Source organism: Amblyomma maculatum, chromosome 1 (assembly GCF_055883805.1).
Source record: "Amblyomma maculatum isolate TAMU_Amacu chromosome 1, ASM5588380v1, whole genome shotgun sequence".
In the NCBI taxonomy this organism is placed as follows: Eukaryota; Metazoa; Arthropoda; class Arachnida; order Ixodida; family Ixodidae; genus Amblyomma; species Amblyomma maculatum.
Genome location: NC_139344.1, coordinates 325684828 through 325707816, shown reverse-complemented (window position 1 = coordinate 325707816; position 22989 = coordinate 325684828). Strand labels below are relative to the sequence as shown.

General features: G+C 44.0%; 1 protein-coding gene across 1 annotated transcript in view; it reads left to right on the top strand.

Moving 5' to 3' along the window:
* Positions 1-22989, top strand: part of LOC146207332 (acetylcholinesterase-1-like) — a 133484-nt gene that overhangs the window by 37286 nt on the left and 73209 nt on the right. Inside the window, exon 4 of the mRNA XM_084585815.1 lies at positions 3660-3665. Coding sequence (XP_084441941.1) covers positions 3660-3665 — 6 coding nt within the window. The remainder of the gene's footprint in view (positions 1-3659; positions 3666-22989) is intronic.

Here is a 22989-nt window from a genome sequence, read left to right as displayed (position 1 = left end):
TTATTATTATTATTATTATTATTATTAAGAAGGATTCGAAGTACTGGACAGACGGCTTACATGATATTGCCAGTGCGCTTCTATAGGTATCGAAATATAAAATTCGTCTATATATAGCAGGAAGCGTATACATCCATCGTTTTTATCATCGTCGTGACTTGTCAGCATCCAGCTGGGGCGCTTATCTGATGCAATGCTTAATCTCGAGATCATGCTCATGTTCGGCTAAAGTGTTTAGTGTCCACTAAGCTTCAGCACAGCGCAAGTTCTTTTTTGATTACGCAACGACATGCTGAAGTAGCCTTGGAGTTCTTACCTGAAGTGGCGGCGCTGGTCATGCTTCAGAATTGATGGTCTACGCCCAGATTATGCTCAGGTCGGCAATGCTACCCCGTTGGGTTTATGCCCATTAGCTGATATCTCCGCTTTCTTGGAGGCCCTGTGAGAAAGGCGTTGGTGCACGAGCATAGAACTTTTCACAGGCAGGACGTCGGCTGGTGCTCGATATCCATAAAAACGGTTTAACGTGTTTGATGAATGACCGGTTTTAAAACGCGAGGAAAGGATTTTACTATAAGGTTGCTTATTAAATGTTAGCGTCGAGAAAATCCGATCTTATCGGCGTCGACGTTGTTAGCGAAAAATTATGATCATGCCTCTGGTAGGTGGTAGTTGGCAGGTGATACGGCCAAGCACTAATTGGTCGGCTGGTTTTGTGACGTCATGGGACTACATAACGGGACAGAAACTGCCAAATGGGGTGGCTGTTTTAAGATGGGAATTGAACACGCCTAAACGTTTGAATCCCGCGGGAACGAGGATCCGCGAGGAGAGCCATCAAAGCTGTTACGTGATATCCTCGAATGTGCAGCTTGAGTGTGCTCACATTTTTTTTTAAAGACTGCATTGTTTTTTTTTTTAGTTCGCGTACTGTTTTACTAGTAGCTGTAAAAAATAGTAAACTATTTACTAACACCTGTAACAGGATCTAGGTAATCTGGTACGCAGTTGTTTTTTTTTCTTTTTTTTTTGTACAGCGCTGATTAAGTTGCTGTTTTACTTGCCGCAAATGTTATTTGATTTCCCTATACAAAAACCGCTTCGAAGGCTCATGTCCAATATTTTTATTGTGCTACAAGGCTGTTTTCGTAGCCCTTGAATCCAGGTATTTGACAAAAGGCGTGGAGTTACTTGTTGCTACAGTGCGATAATATTTATTTTTCAGTTGGTAACATTCCAATTTCTTCGTGCGCATTAAGCGGGGGAAGGCACGCACGAGGCATTATGTGTTCATACCTCCTTCCTGGAGCGTGTGTGCCTACCGTTATTTCCGGACTGCAGCCCGCGTACTATGCATGATTAAACTTGAAATTTTGTGTGATGCTACATGACTATCTATGTGCTCAAATATCCACGGTTCAATTTTTTAGGATGATGTTTCAGAGCCTGAGAATAAAAATAAAAAAAGAAGAAACGTAGCCTGAATGCCCCTGTGACATTTTGTCGTGCTAAATCACATAACGAAATGACTTCCGACACACACAGATATGCACTCACGCACACGCGCACGCGCACGCGCACAAACACAACAATTAACTAGCCGAACTTTATGCGCGATTAATTGCATTCTGCTCTCCGACAACACGCAGAAGTTACTTTCAGTCGACACCCGTCCTGGCGAACTATACATCAAGTGCGCACTATCTAAGCAAAATCTTTTTTTTTTATTTTTTTTTTTTTTGCCGAAATTCGCTCGCGCGGACTGGACACCGCGTACGGGTTATATTTCGAAAATTACTGTACATGCACTTTCAGAAAAATGGCTATTCTATGTTTTAATATTCAGCCGTTAAGACCGCCAGAATTCCGTACGCACTAATTTTTATAACGCAGCCAGCCGTACAGAGTCATTCATAAAAACCACAGCAATGACCACATTGCGGTAGTGGGAGCTCTAAACCTAACCACGTACAAGGCCCGTTTTGCTGCGCCTGTTGCCTTTCTAAAGGCTCCTTTCCAACTGGACAGACTCAAACAGGTTGAACGCCTGATTCGCAGTGCTAGAACTCAGTATATATATATATATATATATATATATATATATATATATATATATATATATATATATATATATATATATATATATATATATATATATATATATATATATATATATATATATATATATATATATATATATATATATATTTTTTTTTTACTGAGTTTCATGAGCCAGATATAGCTATCGACCATCTCTAATTAAAAAAAAAATGTGTTTCTCTGTTTAATGGGCCATCACATTTTCCTAAATATTCTTCGCAACAACATTTTCCTATCCTTAGAGCCACTTTTCTAAGTTCGTGAGTGCAAAACAAAGTATTAGAGAAAAATCTAAAAAAAAAAAAAGGCTGTGTTTAGTGTACTACTTCGATTTCTTTTTGGTTTATATCTATGCAAGTTTCGTACTGACAGGAATCAGATATACGAAAAAACTTACGTCAAAAAATTTATGCGTCCTAAATTTGTGGCTTTCAGAATTTCTTCAAACATAACGTTCCTTTTCTCGCTTCTTGGGCTATATATCGTTGCGCTGAAGGTAAGTTGAAATAATAAGTGATAGTAAGTTACGCAGTATTAAGGCACGTCTTTGGCAAATATTAATCAGAACACGAAAAAACACCGTCGCTTCACTTGTACGGCTGCCACACTCACGGACTGGCGGTACAGTTAAAAATAGGAACCATAACTTGTTTTATAGCCGCCCTCACATCAGCTCTGAGCTCGGTGAGTTAGACTATATTCGGTTCGCTACAATTTCGTACGTCCACTCACCGCATAGAGGTGGGAGAGATGACGATGTATTTCATGAACTCTGGAGAGGATGCTTGAAATGGCAGGAGATACTTTCTGCTCGCCACATCTCCTGATTAAATTTTATGAATGATTTTTTTTTTCAGCTAATTTGCGTAAGACACGGACACAGCACTTACTAATGTCTGCCCCCCCCCCCCCCCCCCCTCTGATACCAATCTTTTTTGTAGATTTATATATGTTAGCAGACAGCATCGCTCATCAGCCGCTAGGGGAAAGCTTCGTGGTCGACTACAGCTTTCCCTAGCGGGCTTCGCTGAGGTTACTGCCGTCTTTTAAATTGCTCAGCATGAATTTAAGCAATCGTCCTTTCACATGGGATTTACTATCCTAGGCTGGTGTTATATTTTTTTATTCTGCTATTCGTTAAATAGCACGTTCTATATCTCAAAGTGTTTCCATCTTTAGCAAGGTGTGCTGTCTGCGTATTACTGTGCACTCTAGAATATATTAGGATCCCGTTTTGGTCATTGCACACGATGACGATGTGATTACACGCCGTAATGTCTAACTAAACTTAGTGTTACCGCAATCCTGGTTTTATTGTTTCTTTTTCCCTTCTTTCGTTTCCATGGTCGCAATAAATTGCCTAAATGACTAAACGGATAAACTCCAGGGATGTTTATGCAGTGACGATCATTCCCCGCAATGTGATAGGAACTACGAGTAAATGACACCGTTTTTCTTTCCACACAGATAACTCGCGAGTTTCTTGATCTAATACGAGGCAAAATATTGTTCTTCATTGAAAGCGCAATGAATTTTGCGTGCGAGCCACTGCTAATCAGCCCGCTGTCTTAATTGAAGAAGTGTCTGTTGTCAGCCGCGGCGATCATTTGTCACTCCTTTACTGTCCCGCTGTTTATGTGTTGCCCGCAGCAGAGTGTGAGACACGAACGAGCTTCTATCGCAGTTTTCGTTCTCCTAATTACTGGCCTGGAAATACGCTGGCTGAACAGTTTAACCTTCTTTGAACTAACCGAACGCACAGTCGATGTCATGTCTGAGTTGCACTTTACTGGTCAGGTTTGACGCGAGAGAAAGACTAACAAGCAAAGCATTCCGAAAACCCAAAAACACTCTACTGAAAGCTGATAGTGTAGAATATAAGATAAAAACTGCAAACCGACTGACATAAAACACTTGGCACAAAATTTTAGGGTCTCTTAAATGTCAAGGGGAGAACGGCGAAGGCCTACCCTTCTTCTCCTATCATTATCCTATCACTAAGCATTTTTACTCCTTACCAATCAATTGTAGTCGCTCAAGCCATCGTTTGACATGTTAGTCGTTTCGAAGTCATGGTGAGTCATGCCTCATTGTAGTAATTGCCGCTCATATAGCTAAGCATGTTTACTCATTTCCGATCGGCTGCGGTCATTTCAAGTCGTCGTTTGACATATTGGTCATTACAAATCGTTTTAGTCATTATTATCATTTTAAGCCATTATCATTAGTCATTAACTATATCAATGTCTTGTTTTGTTCATCACCAGTCACCATCAACCGTTTTCATTCTTCATCTCCCTCCTTACACGTCCGTTATTTACGAGTGACGCATCAGCTCACAGATGCGACGCACAGATTTTCGCTCCATGAGCCCTAAAATACTTGGCACAAATCATTTACTCACCTATTAACATCAAAGGAAATCAGACTTGGCCGTGCCAGTTTAAATGCACGGTGAAAAGAGATATCTGGCCGGCCGGCTTTCCAGATCCATTGCAGAAATGGGCGTGCTTCGGCCCTTACGTAAATTCCCCGACTACTGGAACACCTGCAGAAGCGCCACCTGGTTTGTCTCGACGCTTGCTGCAGTCCGCCGCTCATGTGCATTGGTGCTTGAAAATTTGTGCTCTTGAAAACTATGCTTCAAGCCAGAGAAGTTTCCACAATTATGCTATGCTCCCAGATGGCGTCTTGTATCCTAGGAGTGCTTTGACGGGGAATGTCTAAAATTTGTTGCCACATGTGATGGCCTAACGTCTGGAGTGGCGTGCAGGCTGTCGCTCCTTGCGAAACGTCGCTGACCTCGGAAGCAACTTTCCTGGCAGTGTTGCTAGAAACAGAGAGTATGGCGCCTGCAGATCAGTTCCATTTGCCACTGCTGCAAAAAAATAATAATAATAATAATTACGCTTTCTGCTGAACATTCAATTTGTTGCCGCGACGTGCAATCCCTTATAAAAAATAATAACCAGAAGCCTCGTCCTTGATTTTGAAAAATGCACCCCGAACCAGTTTTAAAGCGCTCTAGGGAACAGCCATTTCAAAACCGAGGTTTAACGGTAAGTATAAACGATGAACTATGACGAGCAAGAGACTGCGCCTGCTTTTTGTCATTGCTTTCTGTTTTCGCTCCTTCCGAACAGCGAGCTCTAAGCAGCGCAACGTACCTAGAACAGCACACTGCATTGTATAGTGGCGCTGCAGTCCCTTGGGTTCAGCTCGCGAGTGCATAGTTGAGGCAAATCAGTCGTGTTTTTGGCGACCTTGTGAAGCGGTGCGCGACCTGAAGGAATAGACAGCTCCTAACGCATACAGAGCGGCAAATCTCTGCGTGTTGGTGGCTGCCGGACGAAGTCGTTTGTCTCTATTCGACGCTGAGCGTGTGTGCTAGATAGGAACCCGCTCACAGTGGCGTCGAGACCACTCTTGGTAGTCTCGCTTTAATTCATGCAACGCAGACAGCAGAAAGGGCCTCAAACTTGAGGAAAGCTGAGCTGGTGGTTCTTGATACTTTTCACTCACATCTTATAAATAAATATTAACTCTCTTGTTTTCAGCTTTTGTGCCCATCGTCATTTGTACGCTGCTTCTAGCCAGCGCCACCAGTAGCAAACTGGGCAAGAAAAATGAAGAGTTGTTTTCTTTTTTATGACCCATATCCAGAAACATAAATTAGAACAAATTATACTGCAGTAGTAAGCAAATGTCTACCTCTACTGTTTGGAAAAAAGCATATTAAAAAAAAAAATGTGCGCCATAAAGCTCAAATTATCTGCGCACGAAGATTTTTTTAAAATAAAAAGTGAGATCCTGATCATTTTCGGATCAAAATTAACCAAATTCAGTCATCAGAGCTTTTTTTTTCTTGTCTTGTAAGCGTTAGCCTTATGGCTTAAATTGCTTCGAGCATGGTTTCAATTGTTTCTTCTCTACCGCTATTTTATTACGGACTCCATAGTATATGAGATGGTCTATGGAGGACCTGAATCCAGAAGAAAACTATAGCGAAGGGATCATTAGCCCCGTCGCAAATGAAGCAAGGATGCTCCTCTGAAACTTCAACCTTAAAGTGGGCTTGTTCGTGCTGCCTTCCTGAATTCATGATTACGAGCGGAAGAGCTGACGCAGGCAGGAAACGACAGAACGAGTTGTCCTTTCGTTTTGTGCCCTGGCTGAGTCTACCAATTCGATACTTTAATCGAATGCAACGGAAGTCTGCAGTAACTGACATACACAATTCCTTCGTGACAGAATAGTAATGCGCTGTTAAATCTTTTTTGTTACATAAATAAAAGCTAAGCATCAAAAGCTCAAGAATTTGGAGTGGCTTCTGGCTTGCTTTCTTTCGTCAAATATAAAAAGTGATCATGTTTACTGTTTCGCGGAGTAATTCACCCGCTAGTGACCGCCGTCTGTATAGTTAGCAACTACTGTTTTTATAAATTGTATCCTACTATAACATAATTAGGATGTTACAATGAAGTAGAATTAATATTCTAACCAGTTTAATTTTCTCCTACCGAAGTGGGAACACAAAAAAAGAAGTATGTCATGCCGGTGCTTGTGACAGAACTCAGCTACCCTTGCTAGTGTTGGAGAAGTGGTTAAACGCAGAGAGAGAGAGAGAGAGAGAGAGAGAGAGAGAGATCTTCATATATGTGGAACAAAACTAGGTCACCCGCCGGGGTGGTGCAGTGGTTACGGCGCTCGACTGCTGTCCCCAAGGATGCGGGATCGAATCTCGGCATCCCCGGCAGCTTTTCAATGGAGGTGAAAAGCAAGGCGCCCGTGTGCTGTGCGATGTCAGTGCACGTTAAAGAACCCCAGGTGGTCGAAATTACTCCGTATCCCTCCACTACGGCGTCTCTCATAGCCTGAATCGCTTTGGGACGTTAAACCCCACGAACCAAACCAGGTCAGGTTAAAATATCAATTCTGAAGGCGCCAAATCCAACAGTTACACACTGAAACTATTTGCATAATTTTCTAGTGCACAGTGAGTTGCTCTAGCTTACACCTAAACCATATCACGGAACAGCGTGGTTAGCATTAAGGTTTGTGCGGATAAGACAGTCGCGTTCTTCTTAGTTCGGCATGTTTGTGAATTTGACGCACAAAAAAAGAATTCCTTAAATGTCATCAGCGTAACAACGGGCGTCACCAGGTTCCATACCGTTAAGGGGAAGTTTATACTGGCGGGAACATTCGACTAAGTCCACGTGCTAACACCAATACGCGAGCGGATAGTCGCTAGAGAGTGTCTATAATTACGGACAGCTTCTAAAGCGGCCACTGTTGATCAGCATTGCGTATGGCTTTGCTGAGCTGCCCGCTGGCGCTAGGCATTGCAGCACCACAGACACGCGCTGATCTATGGTTTTCGCTTTGAACAGCCAAGAAAAACCTATCGGCTCGGATGGCTGCGCCCGCCTAGCTCTGCCTTTCCCGAAATTCTAGGGCTTATGTCCGACACTGTATCTGCGAACACTGCTGCCCTTATGGCGAGAAGTAAGTGACCCTGGCATGACCGGTCGCAAACGACTCAGCAACTCAATGAAATCGCCAGTGGTGCGGAAACGACTTCCTAGAATAGAGAAGAAATTAGATTCGATATTAAAGTTATAACTCATAAAGCAAGACAGCCTTCAGCCAGAGTCAGCCTTTTTGCGTTATTCAATAAAGTGTGGCACTATAGAAATATAGACTGACGATCAATCTTCTGCCTGCAGCAGAACATTAAATCAAATTGAGTGCGGCTTACCGGAAACGGAAAGAAAAAAAACAGCGAAATTCATGACTGCTCACTGCGCAGTCAGTAATATACACGATTACGGATGGTGCGCTGGCTATGTGTAAACTATTAAATTAGAGAGAACAATACGTTATTGGGAATATGAGTGCATGATGAAAAATAAAAACAATCTGTCAAATAGCAAATTTTTCTCACATTTGGTGAAAGAGCGGCGAACGGTGGCGGCAGAAGCGTGCGCTGCCCCGCTGCGGAGCTGGTTATGAGGGACAACGGCGACGGCAACGGCGACGGTGACGACGACGCGAAACGCAGGTACGGGCGCCAAAGAGCTGCGCTCTAATTGATCGCGTTATATGCATGAAGCTACTGACCCGAAACCATGCACTCGTTTGGGAGCGGGTGCCTATGCAGAAAAGAGAGAGAGAGAGAAAGAAAAGGGGGTTGCTGGACTAAGCTGACCAAACGCTCGAAGCAAAGCCGAACTAAAGAAAATACAATTATAGCTTCTATACCCCGCCGGGGTGGCGCAGTGGTTATGGCGCTCGACTACTGTTCCAAAGGATGCGGGATTCAATCCCGGCCTCGGCGGCCGCTTTTCATTACAATTGAACAGCAAGGGTACCGAGTGCTTTGCGATTTCAGTGCACGGTAAAGAACCGCAAGTGGTTGAAATTTCCGGGGTCCGGACAGGAATACAAAGTTTTGAATAGCAGTTTTCTGTTTTCTTTAAAAGATCATTCATTCGTTTTTTTTTTTTTTTTTTTTCACCCTTCTCCATTCCGAGCCGCTCCCGCTGGATTGAATTATACCCAGAGAAAAGTCCTCTGGATGTTGTTATCTCTAATCATTATTAATGGCATAACTGAGTGCATTTACAGCAAAATGTTTTTGCAGATTATACAGAACATTAACAGTGCCCACGAGTATGGGTCTGTAAAGATTTCTTTTGAGAAAGGAACCAAAACCAGACTGACTCGCTTCAGCTCGCAACTTGCGTGGTGGTCATTCGTGTGAATGAGCTCTCGTTTGTATGCGTCACCTGCGCTCCCATTGCAGCCCATTCTCGAAGACGGGATCTTATTCCGCACTTTTCCGGACATAGTGGTTAGCACGATAATAATGCACACGAAGATGGAGAGAAAGCCTAGAATGAGTCCTACCGTCTCTCCTGCGCGTGTTTTCTTGTGGCGCTAGCCACTATGTGTGGTTCCTATATCCAACTAACCCATTTAAGATCCTTGGCGCTTTTTTCCAAGTACATTTCTTCCGGGATAAAATTTTACATGTTCGCTTTGCGTCTCGCTTGTGCCTGTCCGCATTGTCCCAGCGACATCTAAGTTAGGTGTGAACCAAACAGGCCAGCAGTTTTGCAATTGAAGAAAGAAAGCGAATGTTAGTAAGCGCCATGTCCATGCGGTAACTCTGAGAGCGCCATCTCATGTGGCTAATTCAGCATTTTAGGCTTCAGGAACCGCTATAGAGCTCCTCGTGCACATTCCCGAGAGGCCGCGACTGGCATTGCAGTACAGCTTCGACCGTCTCGCATCAGGACAGACACACCAGAGGCTCCCAAGCACAATTACAAGGAAACGGCGTCGCGTTCCTGTGCTTTTGTGCCATTTCGTCGTACGTTTAGGGGAGCAGCACCAGCACACGTGGATAATAAAGCTGTGATTTTGTGGAAAGGCTAACGATATAGGTTAGGGGAACGCGCAGAGCTACGCGTACTAGGCGGCGTGGAGGATCGGCTGGGAGACCGCAAGCGAGAGCGAAGCCATTTGAGACAGAAGGAACCTTCAGGCACTTCATTGTGTGTACTTTGTGATCACCACGTGTCTGCCGGATAGAGAATATTCATTTATTTGGAAAGTGAACATACCAATAACTGTGTGCTACGCTCAAATAACGCGGCTTCTTATTTCGTCACTGCAACGAATACAGGCGGCGTTTTCGAATTTTGCAAAAACGTCACTGTTGAATATGTCACGAATAGGTTACTTCTCATCGCCCCCGGCCACGGGTCTCGTCTTTTCTTCACTTGAAACAACAAAACTGCTGCTGCGTCATTCCAACGAATATGGGAGGCGTATTGACATTTGCGAATACGTCACTTTTGAATACGTCAGGAATCGTTCACTGCTCATCGCAGGGCTGTCGTTGCAGTCTCAGGAATGAATCCCGAAAGATCCCATCTGGTGGCTTACCTCTTTTTCTTCGCAGACTAAGGACGATCATCGGAATTCGCGCTCTGAGGAGTATTGAAGGAAGATAAACTAACTGCAGGTGGCCACAACAACGAAGATTTAGAAAAGAATCGAAAGTCCCCCTGTTCAGACTTCCCGACCTCTCTTCTGTACTGTAACCCACGTAGTATGCAGCAAGCACAATGGAGGGACCAGCTGTTTAAATAAGGCAGCTTACACCAAAAAGATGAAAAATCCGGGGAGGCCAGTATATGCTTTCACTGCTGCTTTGGTGTGCCTTTTAACGCATCAGATTTTCTTACTTGTGGGCACTTTTTTTTTCTTCAGATGGGGACAAGCAGGAATGGGAGACGGCGCAGGTGAAAGCAGTGAAATGTGGAAGGCCAAAGAGGGAAATATGGAAGCTATTAAGTCGAAGATATTACGCGCACGAGCACAAATAAAAAGACGACGATGGGATAAGTGGAGAGAAGTCGAATCTTTCCTCACTCCCGCACCATCTCAGAATACATGACAGCGTGCAAGCGTCCTAGCGGCAAATACACTCTAAATAATATACACAAAAAAAAAGCGATAAACTCCAACACTAAGTACTCTTACTAGTTTTCTAAGCAAGTGCTTCCGAGGCAGACTGTTTATTAGCTCTCTGTCGCCCGGGGTTAGTTTGCAGATTTGCATAAATGCCTCGCGGCTGATGACGAACGTTGCCTGGTTTTTGCCTAATTATACTTATTAACCCCATCTCAGCGGCTCTGACTGCTTTTGTAGTTTTATTATTTTTCTGGCCTGAAGACCCGCTTGATTTTTTTTTTTATGTTTTCCTCCCAATTTCTCACCTCGCCTCATCCCCGCACTGAACGCGTATTGTTCGCCGATGGCGGAACTTGGCTTGTGATCCCAAGCCTTCAGTAAGAACCACTGCGAAAGTACCGACGCCTTCGCGGGATCCTGTGGCAGGAAAGATGCAGTGGCAGTGTAAACAGTAAAAAAACCCGGCCAACGAAAGAGTGCAACGCTTTGGGGATTATGATCATTCATGTGCACTTTGCCAGTGTTGATGCGGTACGCAGGTTTCGAGATTCGAGGAGAGCCGGAGGTAGATAGGTCGAAATAAGACTGAGACCTCTTGAATTTTATCCGTGGCCGGCCGACAAATATGAGATTGACGAAGCAGCTCGTACGTCTCCATCATAATTTTCAGAATGATTTAGCTGCTGTTGCATCCGTCTCATGATGGTTCATACAACGGGCGGAGCTATGCCACCTCCACCTTCTGCGATCCGCCTCCGTGCCAAAGTAAACTGCGGCGTGAACTTGCGTAAACAAGTGCTTGTAAAGTGGGTTCTGTGTTGCATCGCGTTGCCGCTTCGTTGCCTCCGAAATAATAAGCCGTAGGCGCAGTTCTGATCAAAGGCGGTGGTAAAAGGTGCCGCCATTGTTGAAGTGTTGGGAATGAACGCTTCCAGGTTTGGCCCGCCGCGTATTGGCGGTGATCTGGGAAATGAAGAAGCCGATTCACACAGGGCGCCCGCCTCCTGGTTCGAGCAGATTATATTCCTACGTCTACTCGATCGGATACTGGTTGGCGCACGGTTCCGTTCAGTTCCGGCTGGCGAGTTCTTTTCAAAGTGTTTTTTTGGAGACAGCAGGCATCGTACTGTGTATAAGACTTTCTGTTCCACATGCTCAAATTTGGTCAATGCAATATCTGTCATAGACATCCATCCAATCCTACACTTATACGGCTACAAAGCAATTCAGTGCACATTTTATACAAAACTGGCAGTTGAATAATTTTGTCTGATCGAGGGATCGATCCCGGGATCGCTGTTTGTCCGGATAAGTTGATCTGCCAACTAGGCTGATCAGTATGACTAGCAAATGGCTGAGCTATACTCCATTTTAAATAAAAACTCGAAGAAGGACCAGTGTTTAGCTTCACAACAATCCGCAACCCTCCCTCCCTCCCTCCCTCCCTCCCTCCCTCCCTCCCTCCCTCCCTCCCTTCCTTCCTTCCTTCCTTCCTTCCTTCCTTCCTTCCTTCCTTCCTTCCTTCCTTCCTTCCTTCCTTCCTTCCTTCCTTCCTTCCTTCCTTCCTTCCTTCCTTCCTTCCTTCCTTCCTTCCTTCCTTCCTTCCTTCCTTCCTTCCTTCCTTCCTTCCTTCCTTCCTTCCTTCCTTCCTTCCTTCCTTCCTTCCTTCCTTCCTTCCTTCCTTCCTTCCTTCCTTCCTTCCTTCCTTCCTTCCTTCCTTCCTTCCTTCCTTCCTTCCTTCCTTCCTTCCTTCCTTCCTTCCTTCCTTCCTTCCTTCCTTCCTTCCTTCCTTCCTTCCTTCCTTCCTTCCTTCCTTCCTTCCTTCCTTCCTTCCTTCCTTCCTTCCTTCCTTCCTTCCTTCCTTCCTTCCTTCCTTCCTTCCTTCCTTCCTTCCTTCCTTCCTTCCTTCCTTCCTTCCTTCCTTCCTTCCTTCCTTCCTTCCTTCCTTCCTTCCTTCCTTCCTTCCTTCCTTCCTTCCTTCCTTCCTTCCTTCCTTCCTTCCTTCCTTCCTTCCTTCCTTCCTTCCTTCCTTCCTTCCTTCCTTCCTTCCTTCCTTCCTTCCTTCCTTCCTTCCTTCCTTCCTTCCTTCCTTCCTTCCTTCCTTCCCTCCCTCCCTCCCTCCCTCCCACATGCGTCAGGGCTTGTGAATATTTGAATCCTTTGTAGACGAAAAACATGAATCTCTACACAACGGGCAAAACACTGGACGAGCGTCGTATGCAAAGTACAGCGTGTGTGTAGCGTATGCCGTTTTTGTAGTGTGAGCCATAGCCTGGCTTGTAATAAAAGCCGGAAGGTCATCTTTCCTATATTTACGGTCAAACAACGTATTTGTTATTTCTATTCGCAATAAACTACTGTTCCAATGTCTTGGCTTTCTACTGTGAATACCGGCATCATGACACGAACGGGCCTACCTGTCTGCTGACGTCTTAAAACCGCCGACCCTTTTGAGAGAGGGAATGGCATCTAAAGCTCGAAACGTGTGTTGTGAGCAAGGAGTTTCGGTCTACAAAGTTAACACGCGCATGCTGTGGTCGTCCACGCAAACCTAACAACGGCGTCCCGTGGATATCCCTTGTGCATTTCGCGGCTTTGAGGACAAACCGGGAATTTCTAGCAAAGAGTGTCATGTTTGCTGTACGCACATTTCCGTTCGCGTAGGGTAGAGATGGAAGTGAGTTTCACTGTAGTCGTGGAGAATGTTTTGCGAGCTCTCTAACGAGTTAGGCTGTGCGCGAGTGGATTTCTCCCTGATCGCTCCATGTGAAGTGGAGAAGAGCTTTCTCCCGGCATTAGCCAAAGCAGAAGCAGGAGTGGAGTGTTTGCCTCCCGCTTGCAAGCAAGCGCTGAAAGCCCCTTTTTCGACTTCTTTTCCGACTTCTGAGTCGTTGAGGAAGTAAGACGAGTCTTCGTGGGCGGCGGCGTTTTCGTATTAGAAGTGTTCGCAATGAAAGGCTTTGTCGCCTCGGGGCGCCACGATGCAGGAGTAGCAAGCAACGTTTCAAGTGCAGTGTGGAAAGCTTCCTAAGAGGCACCGGGACCAGACCAACCAATACGACGTGTTTGATGCGAACTGTCTTGGCCATTGCCCCGTGCTCGATTGGCCTGAGTAACATTCATACGAGCAGCTCTTTGCAACCATTCGATAGAATCCTCAAAAAAAGAAAGCCAGTGTTTAAAAGTGGGACAAAATCTGATGTGTCTAACTATCGACCAATTTCCCTCACACCGATGTGTTGCAAAATCCTTGAACACGTATTATATACGGCATTAATGCAGCACCTCTCTTCCATTGAGTTTTTAAACCCTCGTCAGCATGGTTTTAGTAAAGGTTTTTCATGCACTACTCAATTGATAGAATTTTACCTCGATATAGCGTCAGTGCTCGATGGGAAGGGACAGCTGGACTGTTTGTTTTTAGATTTTCAGAAGGCCTTCGATACGGTCTCCCACTCAGTCCTAATACAAAAACTAGAAAATCTTAACATTGATGACACTATTACTGCGTGGATCTCAAATTATTTAACTTCACGGAAACAGAAGGTAGTGTTAAATGGCACCAGTTCTAGTTTGGTCTCTGTTACATCTGGTGTCCCCCAGAGATCTGTTCTGGGTCCGCTGCTTTTTCTTGTTTTTATAAATGATATCTCGAATGGAATAATCTCTAACATGCGACTGTATGCGGATGATTGTGTTTTGTATTCTGTTGTGACAAATGAAATGGGTTCCACACAGCTCCAGGACGATATTTTCCGAATAGAACAATGGTGTCGGGAAAATTCTCTGTTCTTGAACAGCAAGAAGTGTGTTCATGTTAGTTTCACAAAGAAACGCAACAAACTTTTTAATACATATTTCTTGGATAATCAAATAATAAAAAAAAATGAAGCAAGTTACAAATATCTGGATGTCACGTTTTCTGAAGATGGGACGTGGGCTTCGCATATACATAATACAGCCAGTTAGGCGGGAAGGGCTCTGAGCTTTTTGCAACGGAATTTAAAGAATGTGTCTGTCGAAGTAAAGCAGGCTGCGTATCAGACTTATGTGCGGCCGATATTAGAGTATGCCTGTCCTGTGTGGGACCCGTTCCAACGTGTGTATGTTGACGCCATTGAGCGTATACAATCTGTTGCTGCTCGGTTTGTTATGGGGAAGTATGATCGATTTCTCAGCGCTACCAATATGAAACGTGAACTGTGCTGGTACCCTTTAAATGAACGGCGAAAAAATTTGCGACTTAAATTGTTCTTCAGCATTTTTCACAATCAAACCGGAATCACTGTTTCAAATTATTTACAGCAACCACATTATGTTTCTTCTCGAAATGACCATAAATGGAATCTTCGAGCATACCAATGCCGTACTGATTTATTTAAGTATTCATTTTTTCCGCGTACCATAAATGATTGGAACGCATTGCCAGAAGACGTAGTTTGCCGCAAAACTGTGGATTTGTTTTATGATGTTTTGTGCCCCCCGCTGTAATGCCCTAGTGGCGCTGCGGGTATTGTACGAATAAAGAATAAAGAAAAGCGCGATTGCGCGTGTAGTGCTTACATGATTTGTTTTTTTACTGTGACCAAAATTTATTATGATTTTAGTGATATGATTTTGGACTCAATATACATCATCCCTTGGAAACAGGCTTGCATGCGAGACAATCAATCTTCGAAAATTATGCAGGGATGAATTTCCTGTGCGGTAGTAAATTTTTGCAAGCAGGTAGAGATCTTTTTCTTTTATTCCTCGTTGGTGCGCCGTTTTTGTGGCCCGTTGATAACTAGAGTGATCTGTATTTTTTATGACTATACGAATAGGAGGAGGTGTCGGTGAATATGCAAATATCGATGTAATAATGCTCTAGCAGACATTGAGAGAAAGCGTACGTTAAAATTGAGAATCTTTGTGAACCGACTCTCTTCTTTCAGTCAGTCCGACTAAAATATGCTCGTTTGAGGAAAAACGAAAAAATAGTATCATATTAGCGCAGGCTCTGCTCGTAGGAGGGATGCACATACCGGTTCGTTGCGGACCGGTTTAGTGACCCAAATGCACCGTTGGCACCGCAAGAGCGGGAGGATGGCTCAAGGACTGTAATTGCGACTACACGGAATCGCACGAAAGGGTGGCCAACAGCTAGCATATGAAGAACACTCTTGCCGACTTCCTAGTGCTTTGCCTTGTCATTCTGTAAGAAAAAGATGAAGGAAAACTATTCAAATGTCTGCCTAGCTTTCCATGAGCGGATAATGTTTAAGCATGCCAGATTTTGGAGGTGGCCCACCTAAGCATGGAAGTCACGTCAGTGGTGGGCCATACCGAAATTAGGCCAGACACCAAGGTTGGCTAAATTCGGACGGGGTCAGATGTTAGGGGTGGCCCACCTAAATTTGGAAGTCCTCACAGAGTTGGTTGCACTCAAATTAGGTTTGATACCAATTTGGTCAAATTTCGACGAGGTCAAATCTTGAGCATTCAGTGGGTCAGACTTTTGGGGTGGCTCCATACAAATTTAAAGGTCACCACTAAGTCGCCATACTAGAATTAGATTGGACCCCACATTGGGTCAAATTAAATTTGGGGGTCCAGAGGGCCACTTTTGTGGGTGCGGACGCTTTCCGTGCACACTTTCTGCGGAGACGTTCTGCGGGCACATTCCGCGGACGTTTCTTTGCAGCGTGAGCTTACGCATTAATAAATTTGCTGTGCTGTAGGACAAATGCATTCCGAATTAGAGGGGCTGAAATGCACAAGATAGATGAGTGGTGAGTTATTGATGACTGATGAGAGAACGGAAAATCCTTATTCTCAACACCTAAAGGTGGCTTCTCCTGTCAAACATAGTTTGTGAGGAGAAGCAAACCCTTTTTATAAAGGGGCAATTTGATGAAATAGAGAAACCTCCATGCGAGGAGTAACGTAGAGATCAGCAACACGTACATGCCTTCTCCTTCATATCTGGAGAAAGCAAGCGAGCTATCTTCCCGAACGAACCAACTCAACCAAAGGAAAGGTCAAGATGAGATCGGAGCTGATAACCGAGATGAGAGGTAAATATTAAGGCGAAAGCCGTTCCTCGTTCATGGGCTGCAGAAATGTCCGCAGGAATGTTCGCACGAACTGATGCTCAATGAAAAAAAAATCTCTCTTCATCGGGAACCTAACAATCATTCCTCCGATACCCAGCCGAACGCTTAAGCCGCTACACCACACCGGGCTCGGAAGAGACCGATCGTAATTCTTCTTGTATGGCGTGAAGTGGATTGGATTGGTACTGAGGCTTCCCTTTTTTTACCAGGTGTACCAGAAAGGTCCCAGCCTAGTCAATTCCCTACTGTGACGGAGTCTGTTCCGCCATGGCGCAACGCCACCAACACTATTTATCTGGTATGCCTTATCCAGTTCTCAAGGCGACCTTTGGTTGCCTCCACAGCCGCAGCTCTCTCATCCCGCTGTGTTGCATCACTGTCCACCGCAGCGTCTCCTTGCGGCTGTCCAGACGTGAACCCCAGCACATGCGGCAAAGTTCACCCGCTAGGCTGACATGGCATGAGCACTTGGCAAGTCAACACGATATGTTCGATCGTCTCTGTCTCCCGCCCGCACACCGCACACAAGACATCCGCGTTGTCCTTGCCCTCGATCCGCGCGTGCCATTTCTTCGTGCGCAGCACCCCCGCACGGGCCTCAAAAAGCAGGACGATCTCCAAGGAGTTGTCATAGAACCGCTCCCGAGTGATGTCCCTCTTGCGCGTGGAGTACATGCCAAGAGCCGGCTTGGCCGCTGCACCAGTTCGCCATCACCTGGTCTCCGCCGCTGCCACGTGTTCACGCACCTTCGAAGTATTCCAGCAGGTGTCTTTAGTGTTTGTCAAGGTTGGCAGTGGTACCTCACACTTTGCACTCAGTTCACGTACCCTCCTCTTCCGGCCTGAATATGACAGCTGCGATGACATTGACGATGTGATTAGTAATAATGATAATGATGATAGTAGCAATGACAGTGACGGTGCATTTGGGTAATGATGGCAGTAGGAAAGACGACGACAAAGCAGTTATAGAAAACAGGCCTGTAAAGTTGGCTTTCGCCGTTTATGCTTTTCAGCAGACTTGAGTGCACTCCTGTAATTTTTGTGCACAAATTTTCCGCCCTTCTTCCACGCGTTCATAAGGTATAAGAAATCTCGCTTCGCGTATTCGAGTAGGAATTTCATACAAGGCGTCTTAGGGGTTACTGATTATTGGCACCAACAAACTTTTCAGAAACGAGAGCGTCTGGCGCGGCAACTGCAGGACGGCCTAAACAACATAAAGCACGTCACAGGTTCCTGCCTCCAAATTTTTATAGATCAGGATTCAGGAGTCGCAACACAGTTTCATGAGGTGCTCTGTCCCACCAACGTAAAGCGGTTCTGTGGCGAAAGCTGTCTCGGAGATTCTGCCGTGTGTAAAACTTAGAGTTAAATTCCGCATTTGCGCGCCAATCGTTAGCAATCTGAACCAGATATTTTGGCTTCGATGGCTCTAAAGCGTAGCCCGAAACTGTAAACCTGCCTTTAATCTGCAAATGCCATCATGCGGACCATCTTGGATAACTCCAATCTGTACTTGCTGGGAATTCAGTTCTTAGTGTTTAATTAAAAGAAACCAAGGTTTAAAAACCCGGTGTGAAAATAACTGAGTGCGGTTCAGAATCTGTTGGAACAAGTCCAGAATCTTTAATGGATACCTCGCTATTCTCATTCATGAGTGAGTCAAATAATAACTAAAGCTTGTTGGTCTCTAATGAATGGGTCAAGACTTGTTAGCTGACTGCTGAAAAATTTGCTTCGGCAACTTATAGCCGCTTGGAAGATTTCAATTATAATAATAAAAAAAGATGACGGTTAGGTTCGCAATCAGCGTGCCCTCTGTGCTGTCATTTTTAAGCTACCACGCGGCGTGCGGCTTCATTTAGCCCGTAAGAATTCGAATTTCTTAGTCATGATGGCTTTCGAGTGAATGAAGTATTAATATGTACTTTCGACGTTGGTGAGATTCCAATGCAGGTGCATAGCAATAAGTCGCAGCTGGCCTGGGAGTGATTTTTCTGCAGTTTGAACGCTTAAATTTTGTGCAGAATGTGCAATGCAGGTGCATAGCAATAAGTCGCAGCTGCACTGGAAGTGATTTCTATGCAGTTTAAAGGCATAAAATTCCTGCAGAATGAACTGGGACTTGCGATAAAAGAAATCAACAGAATCTAGTGTTACTACTAGCAAGAAGTTTTTTTACAAGGAATCACAAATTTGAGCTCCAACACTGGATACGGGCTTGTGTATCTCATTTTTGTCTGCTCAGATCTGCTACTGGCTTATTAACCCTAATTTTTCTTAAGTCAACGCTACTGAAGGCGTGCTAACGTAGCTTGCTCATGCGCTAGCGATACGACGTCTGAGTGACTAGTGATTAGTAACTGAATGATTAGGATTAGTCTTTGCAATTTGCACTGTGCTTCGCGGGGCCCTGAACGCGAGGGCGTACGCGAAGGCGAGACAGCACAACTTGTGTGAGACCTGGAACACTGTAATGAAGGTGGCCGGCTAAAAGCGCGTGGCGTTGATGCACCGATGGTTATTCAGACGCACTGCGCACTGAACAAACGACAGAACGCATGACGTGAACAGTTTTTTCGTCGAAGAAGCGTGCATAGTCTATAGTAGCTTGCTGTAAATGATGAAGCCTGGGAACTCACGTTGTGCAATGTGTGAAATTATCAGATTTCCAGCGGATAATGGAAGTGCGGGGTGAGCTTTTGATAAAGCAAGAAGTTTAGATGGGTGCAGGTAAAAAAGGAGTAGAGTGAAACAATCTATACAAGAACAATGCTTAGATAGAAGAAGGGGACGGCTGTCTTTAAAACAGTGGATAGACACAAAGAAAATATAAAGAAAAAAGAGAAGTTTGAGCGAACATCGTACTTCGATGCTACCGTTGTCATCATTTCGGCCAGTCGAAGGAACGCCCAGAGTTCAGAAACGAACGGCGTGTTTATTTTTTCCCTTTTTCGTTAGCATACTACCTTGGTTTGTTGCAGACGACCCTACAGACAGCATGCCACGACCAACCGGGACCTTTGCCGAGAGGAAAATGAGCGCCATCGTGCTGGTTGGTGCATAAATTAATGCGCGACAGAAATTGGCATTTATGAAGAAATTTGGTCTGTTTTGTTGACTATGTTAGCACTGTGTTTTGTTGAACAAAAAAGACGACAAGAAAGGTTTCCCGAGATTTCAAACCTACCCAAGCTACAATCAACATCTGCGGGGCATCGCAAAGTAGAAAAAAGAACTACGCAGCTATAGCTCTCTCTTTCGATAGCTAATTGGGAGCAGGACTTTATATATTGGCATTGGGCTAAGCTTCTTCTAATGTACAATTTTGGAATGCAAGGAATAATAGCAAAACCGAAAGCGAGGCTGGTCGCCTGCATAGCTTCCTCCACTGTCACTGTCGCCTGAGACTCCATAATCCCTGAAAGCTTCTTCGGCAGGATTACGATTTAAATTACCTGAAAGGAAATCCTTCCCAAGTGCGTTGATTTAAGAAAGAATAAAAGTTTAATGTCTATATATGACGACAACCGATTGCTGTGCTTTTTCTCCAATATGTTAGGATCAGACACAGCACCATGTCTGCAGCGCGCACGCACACATACACGCACAGAGGCATTAATGAAAAGACGCCGTAAAAATAAACGCTGCCCACTCAATTGCAAGTCGTGGGAAGCGTGAATGCCTTTCGCTGCCTAGTATGGAAGAAGTTCCTTACAAGCTTTGTAAGAAATTCGCACAGTACCAGCCAATGCGTGGCTTGCTGTCTGCGCATGAAGTATACTGCAAACAAAAGTGTTGCGGGGAAGTTAAATAACTTCTCTGCTTGCTATTGTGCAAATTCTTGAGAACCTCATAAGGCTGCGAGGCAGCTTCTGAAGAAAAAAATGGTCTGTACGTCAAAGTCGTCCACCGGTCCGGTAAGTCAGTTGTTTTTCGCCGTTAATTTATTATAATTTATGAAGAACACTTACCTAAAGCCATGTACCCTTTGATGTATTCTTAACAATTAAACCATAAAGAAAGCGTCCATTTCGAAAGGATTTAACTTGATCATGGTTCTCTTGTGACAAGCTGGTTATTTGTTTCTATTAGGAAGCATCATGTATTCAAAATTTACGCAAAATTTCAGGTGGCATGTTTGGAGGATATATATTGATTCTGGGGTACAAAAATAGTTCGAGACGCAAATTAATATAAACTGCGACATTTTCCCGAATTTAATGATACGTACACAGAGTACGCACACTTGAACGCACGTTTAATGCCTCCTGCTCGTCATTTTGTCAGCATAGCACCAAGGAAAAATTGCTCATTTGTTATCCAATCTAGTCAGCTTCATGTCGCGCACAGTGAAATTCATTTATATGCGTTTGTTTGACTGTTTGTCTGTTTGCTTGTTCACTTATCTATCTCTGCTTCCTGAGACAGGTTAAGGCAGAGGGAAGGAAGAAGCAAATAATAACAACCGATAAGACAAACTTGTGAAATACACATGCTGGCACTCTAAGGTCAGGTACATATGGATATGTGTAACATGCAGCATATGTATACATAAACCGAATTAAACAATCACACTACGTGCCAAAATGTCTGCGCAAAAATTACCCGGAATTGTCCTAATACCGCTGTTTCATCAAACGTTACATATAAAGTTGTGCAAAAAGCGTCTGCACCAACTTTTACATAGAAAGGTAGTTTCTTTTTTTTTTTTCTGGCATAAATGTGAATTTTAGCATAAGAATTCAACAACGGTGCCCATATTAATGCAAAAAAGTTAAACATGCCAGATTAAACAAGCTATATGCATTAATTATATCACTTGACATTACGAATGCATTTAATTAAGCAAGATTAAATTTTATTATTTGCAAATTTAATGAGATTAACTGCTTACTGAACCTTATTCCTCAAGGATAGGTTGACACGCGACATGAAAATTGCGGAAGGAAAATTGAATGGCCGTCGCTGTAACTCACTCGGTAGAGCACCAGATGCGAAATTCGGAGGTCGTGGGATCTAGTCGCGTGGGTGGCAGCTGGGTGTTCTTTCTTCTACTTTCTAACCAATTACCTTAACGCCACAAAATAATATTTTATTAATTCCGCAATTATATCAAGACCACAAATTCTAAAAAAAAATCATTCCTTACACTTTCTTTGGTTTCGGTGGTATTTTTCTTCCTTCGTGCACATGTCACAAGGAGCCGTTCATTTCCCTCAAATTTTCTGTTGAATGCGGTTATATTGACATTGAAGGTGTAGTGTTACGATATGTAGAAATAATTGTGCTCGTAAACAATTTTCACTTTGAAAAGCGGCGCATGTTCATAATTTCCGGGTATGTTAACCATAGTCGGAATTTCGCAGTAAAAAATATATATATATATATATATATATATATATATATATATATATATATATATATATATATATATATATATATATATATATATATATATATATATATATATATATATGTTGTAAGAGCCCCGCTATGTGGATATTTGCATGCTGACAAGATAGAAGACATGGCAATTACCGTTGCGTGTGTTTTACAATGCCGGTACTACAGAAAGAGCTCGCACACGTGATGTTTCTACGCTGAACTGTGAAGCACCTGAGGGAAAATGAGAGCGGTGTTTTATCAGGCATCCGGCCTCTATTTGATCTGTGTGGACCTTTCTAAATGTGAGATACTGTCGCTGAGCGCTCACGACTAATGCAAGCGGGAGGCGCTTTATGCAGGAATGTCCCTGTAATGACTGGCCACTTCCGTGTGCGATAATTTATTACCCGCGGAGGAAGAAGCGTTTGTTTTACAAATATTTGTTCTAATTCCGTTTCGGTATAATTATTGCCCCATTCATAGGTCGTGATTGGAAATACATTTAGACGGGCGTAAGGTAAGCACTGGATGGAATCGGGCGAATTTCTCGCCTCGTGGTCGCCTTACAATCATTACCTGCTTTAGATCGACTGTCTAGGTAGTGACTGTTTGTTTACCTACAATAATTTCAATGTGTCTCAACGCTCCGTAGAGAAGATTTACACATTGAACCCGTGCAAGGCGGAAATTTGTCACACCTCTCAACTAGGCTTTCAGCTAGCACGTACGAACGTCAGCGTCGCAAACATGATGCTGCTGCGTTTTAAAGGGAAACTTTTACTTCCTGAGCTTTCAGAAGAGTACGTTTAGCCATTATTTCGAGATTTTACTCTGCTAAATCTTCATTGCATGTGGTTCAGATCAGAGAGTGAATAGAACTGGAGACGGTGGAATGGAATTACAAAAGGAGGGAATG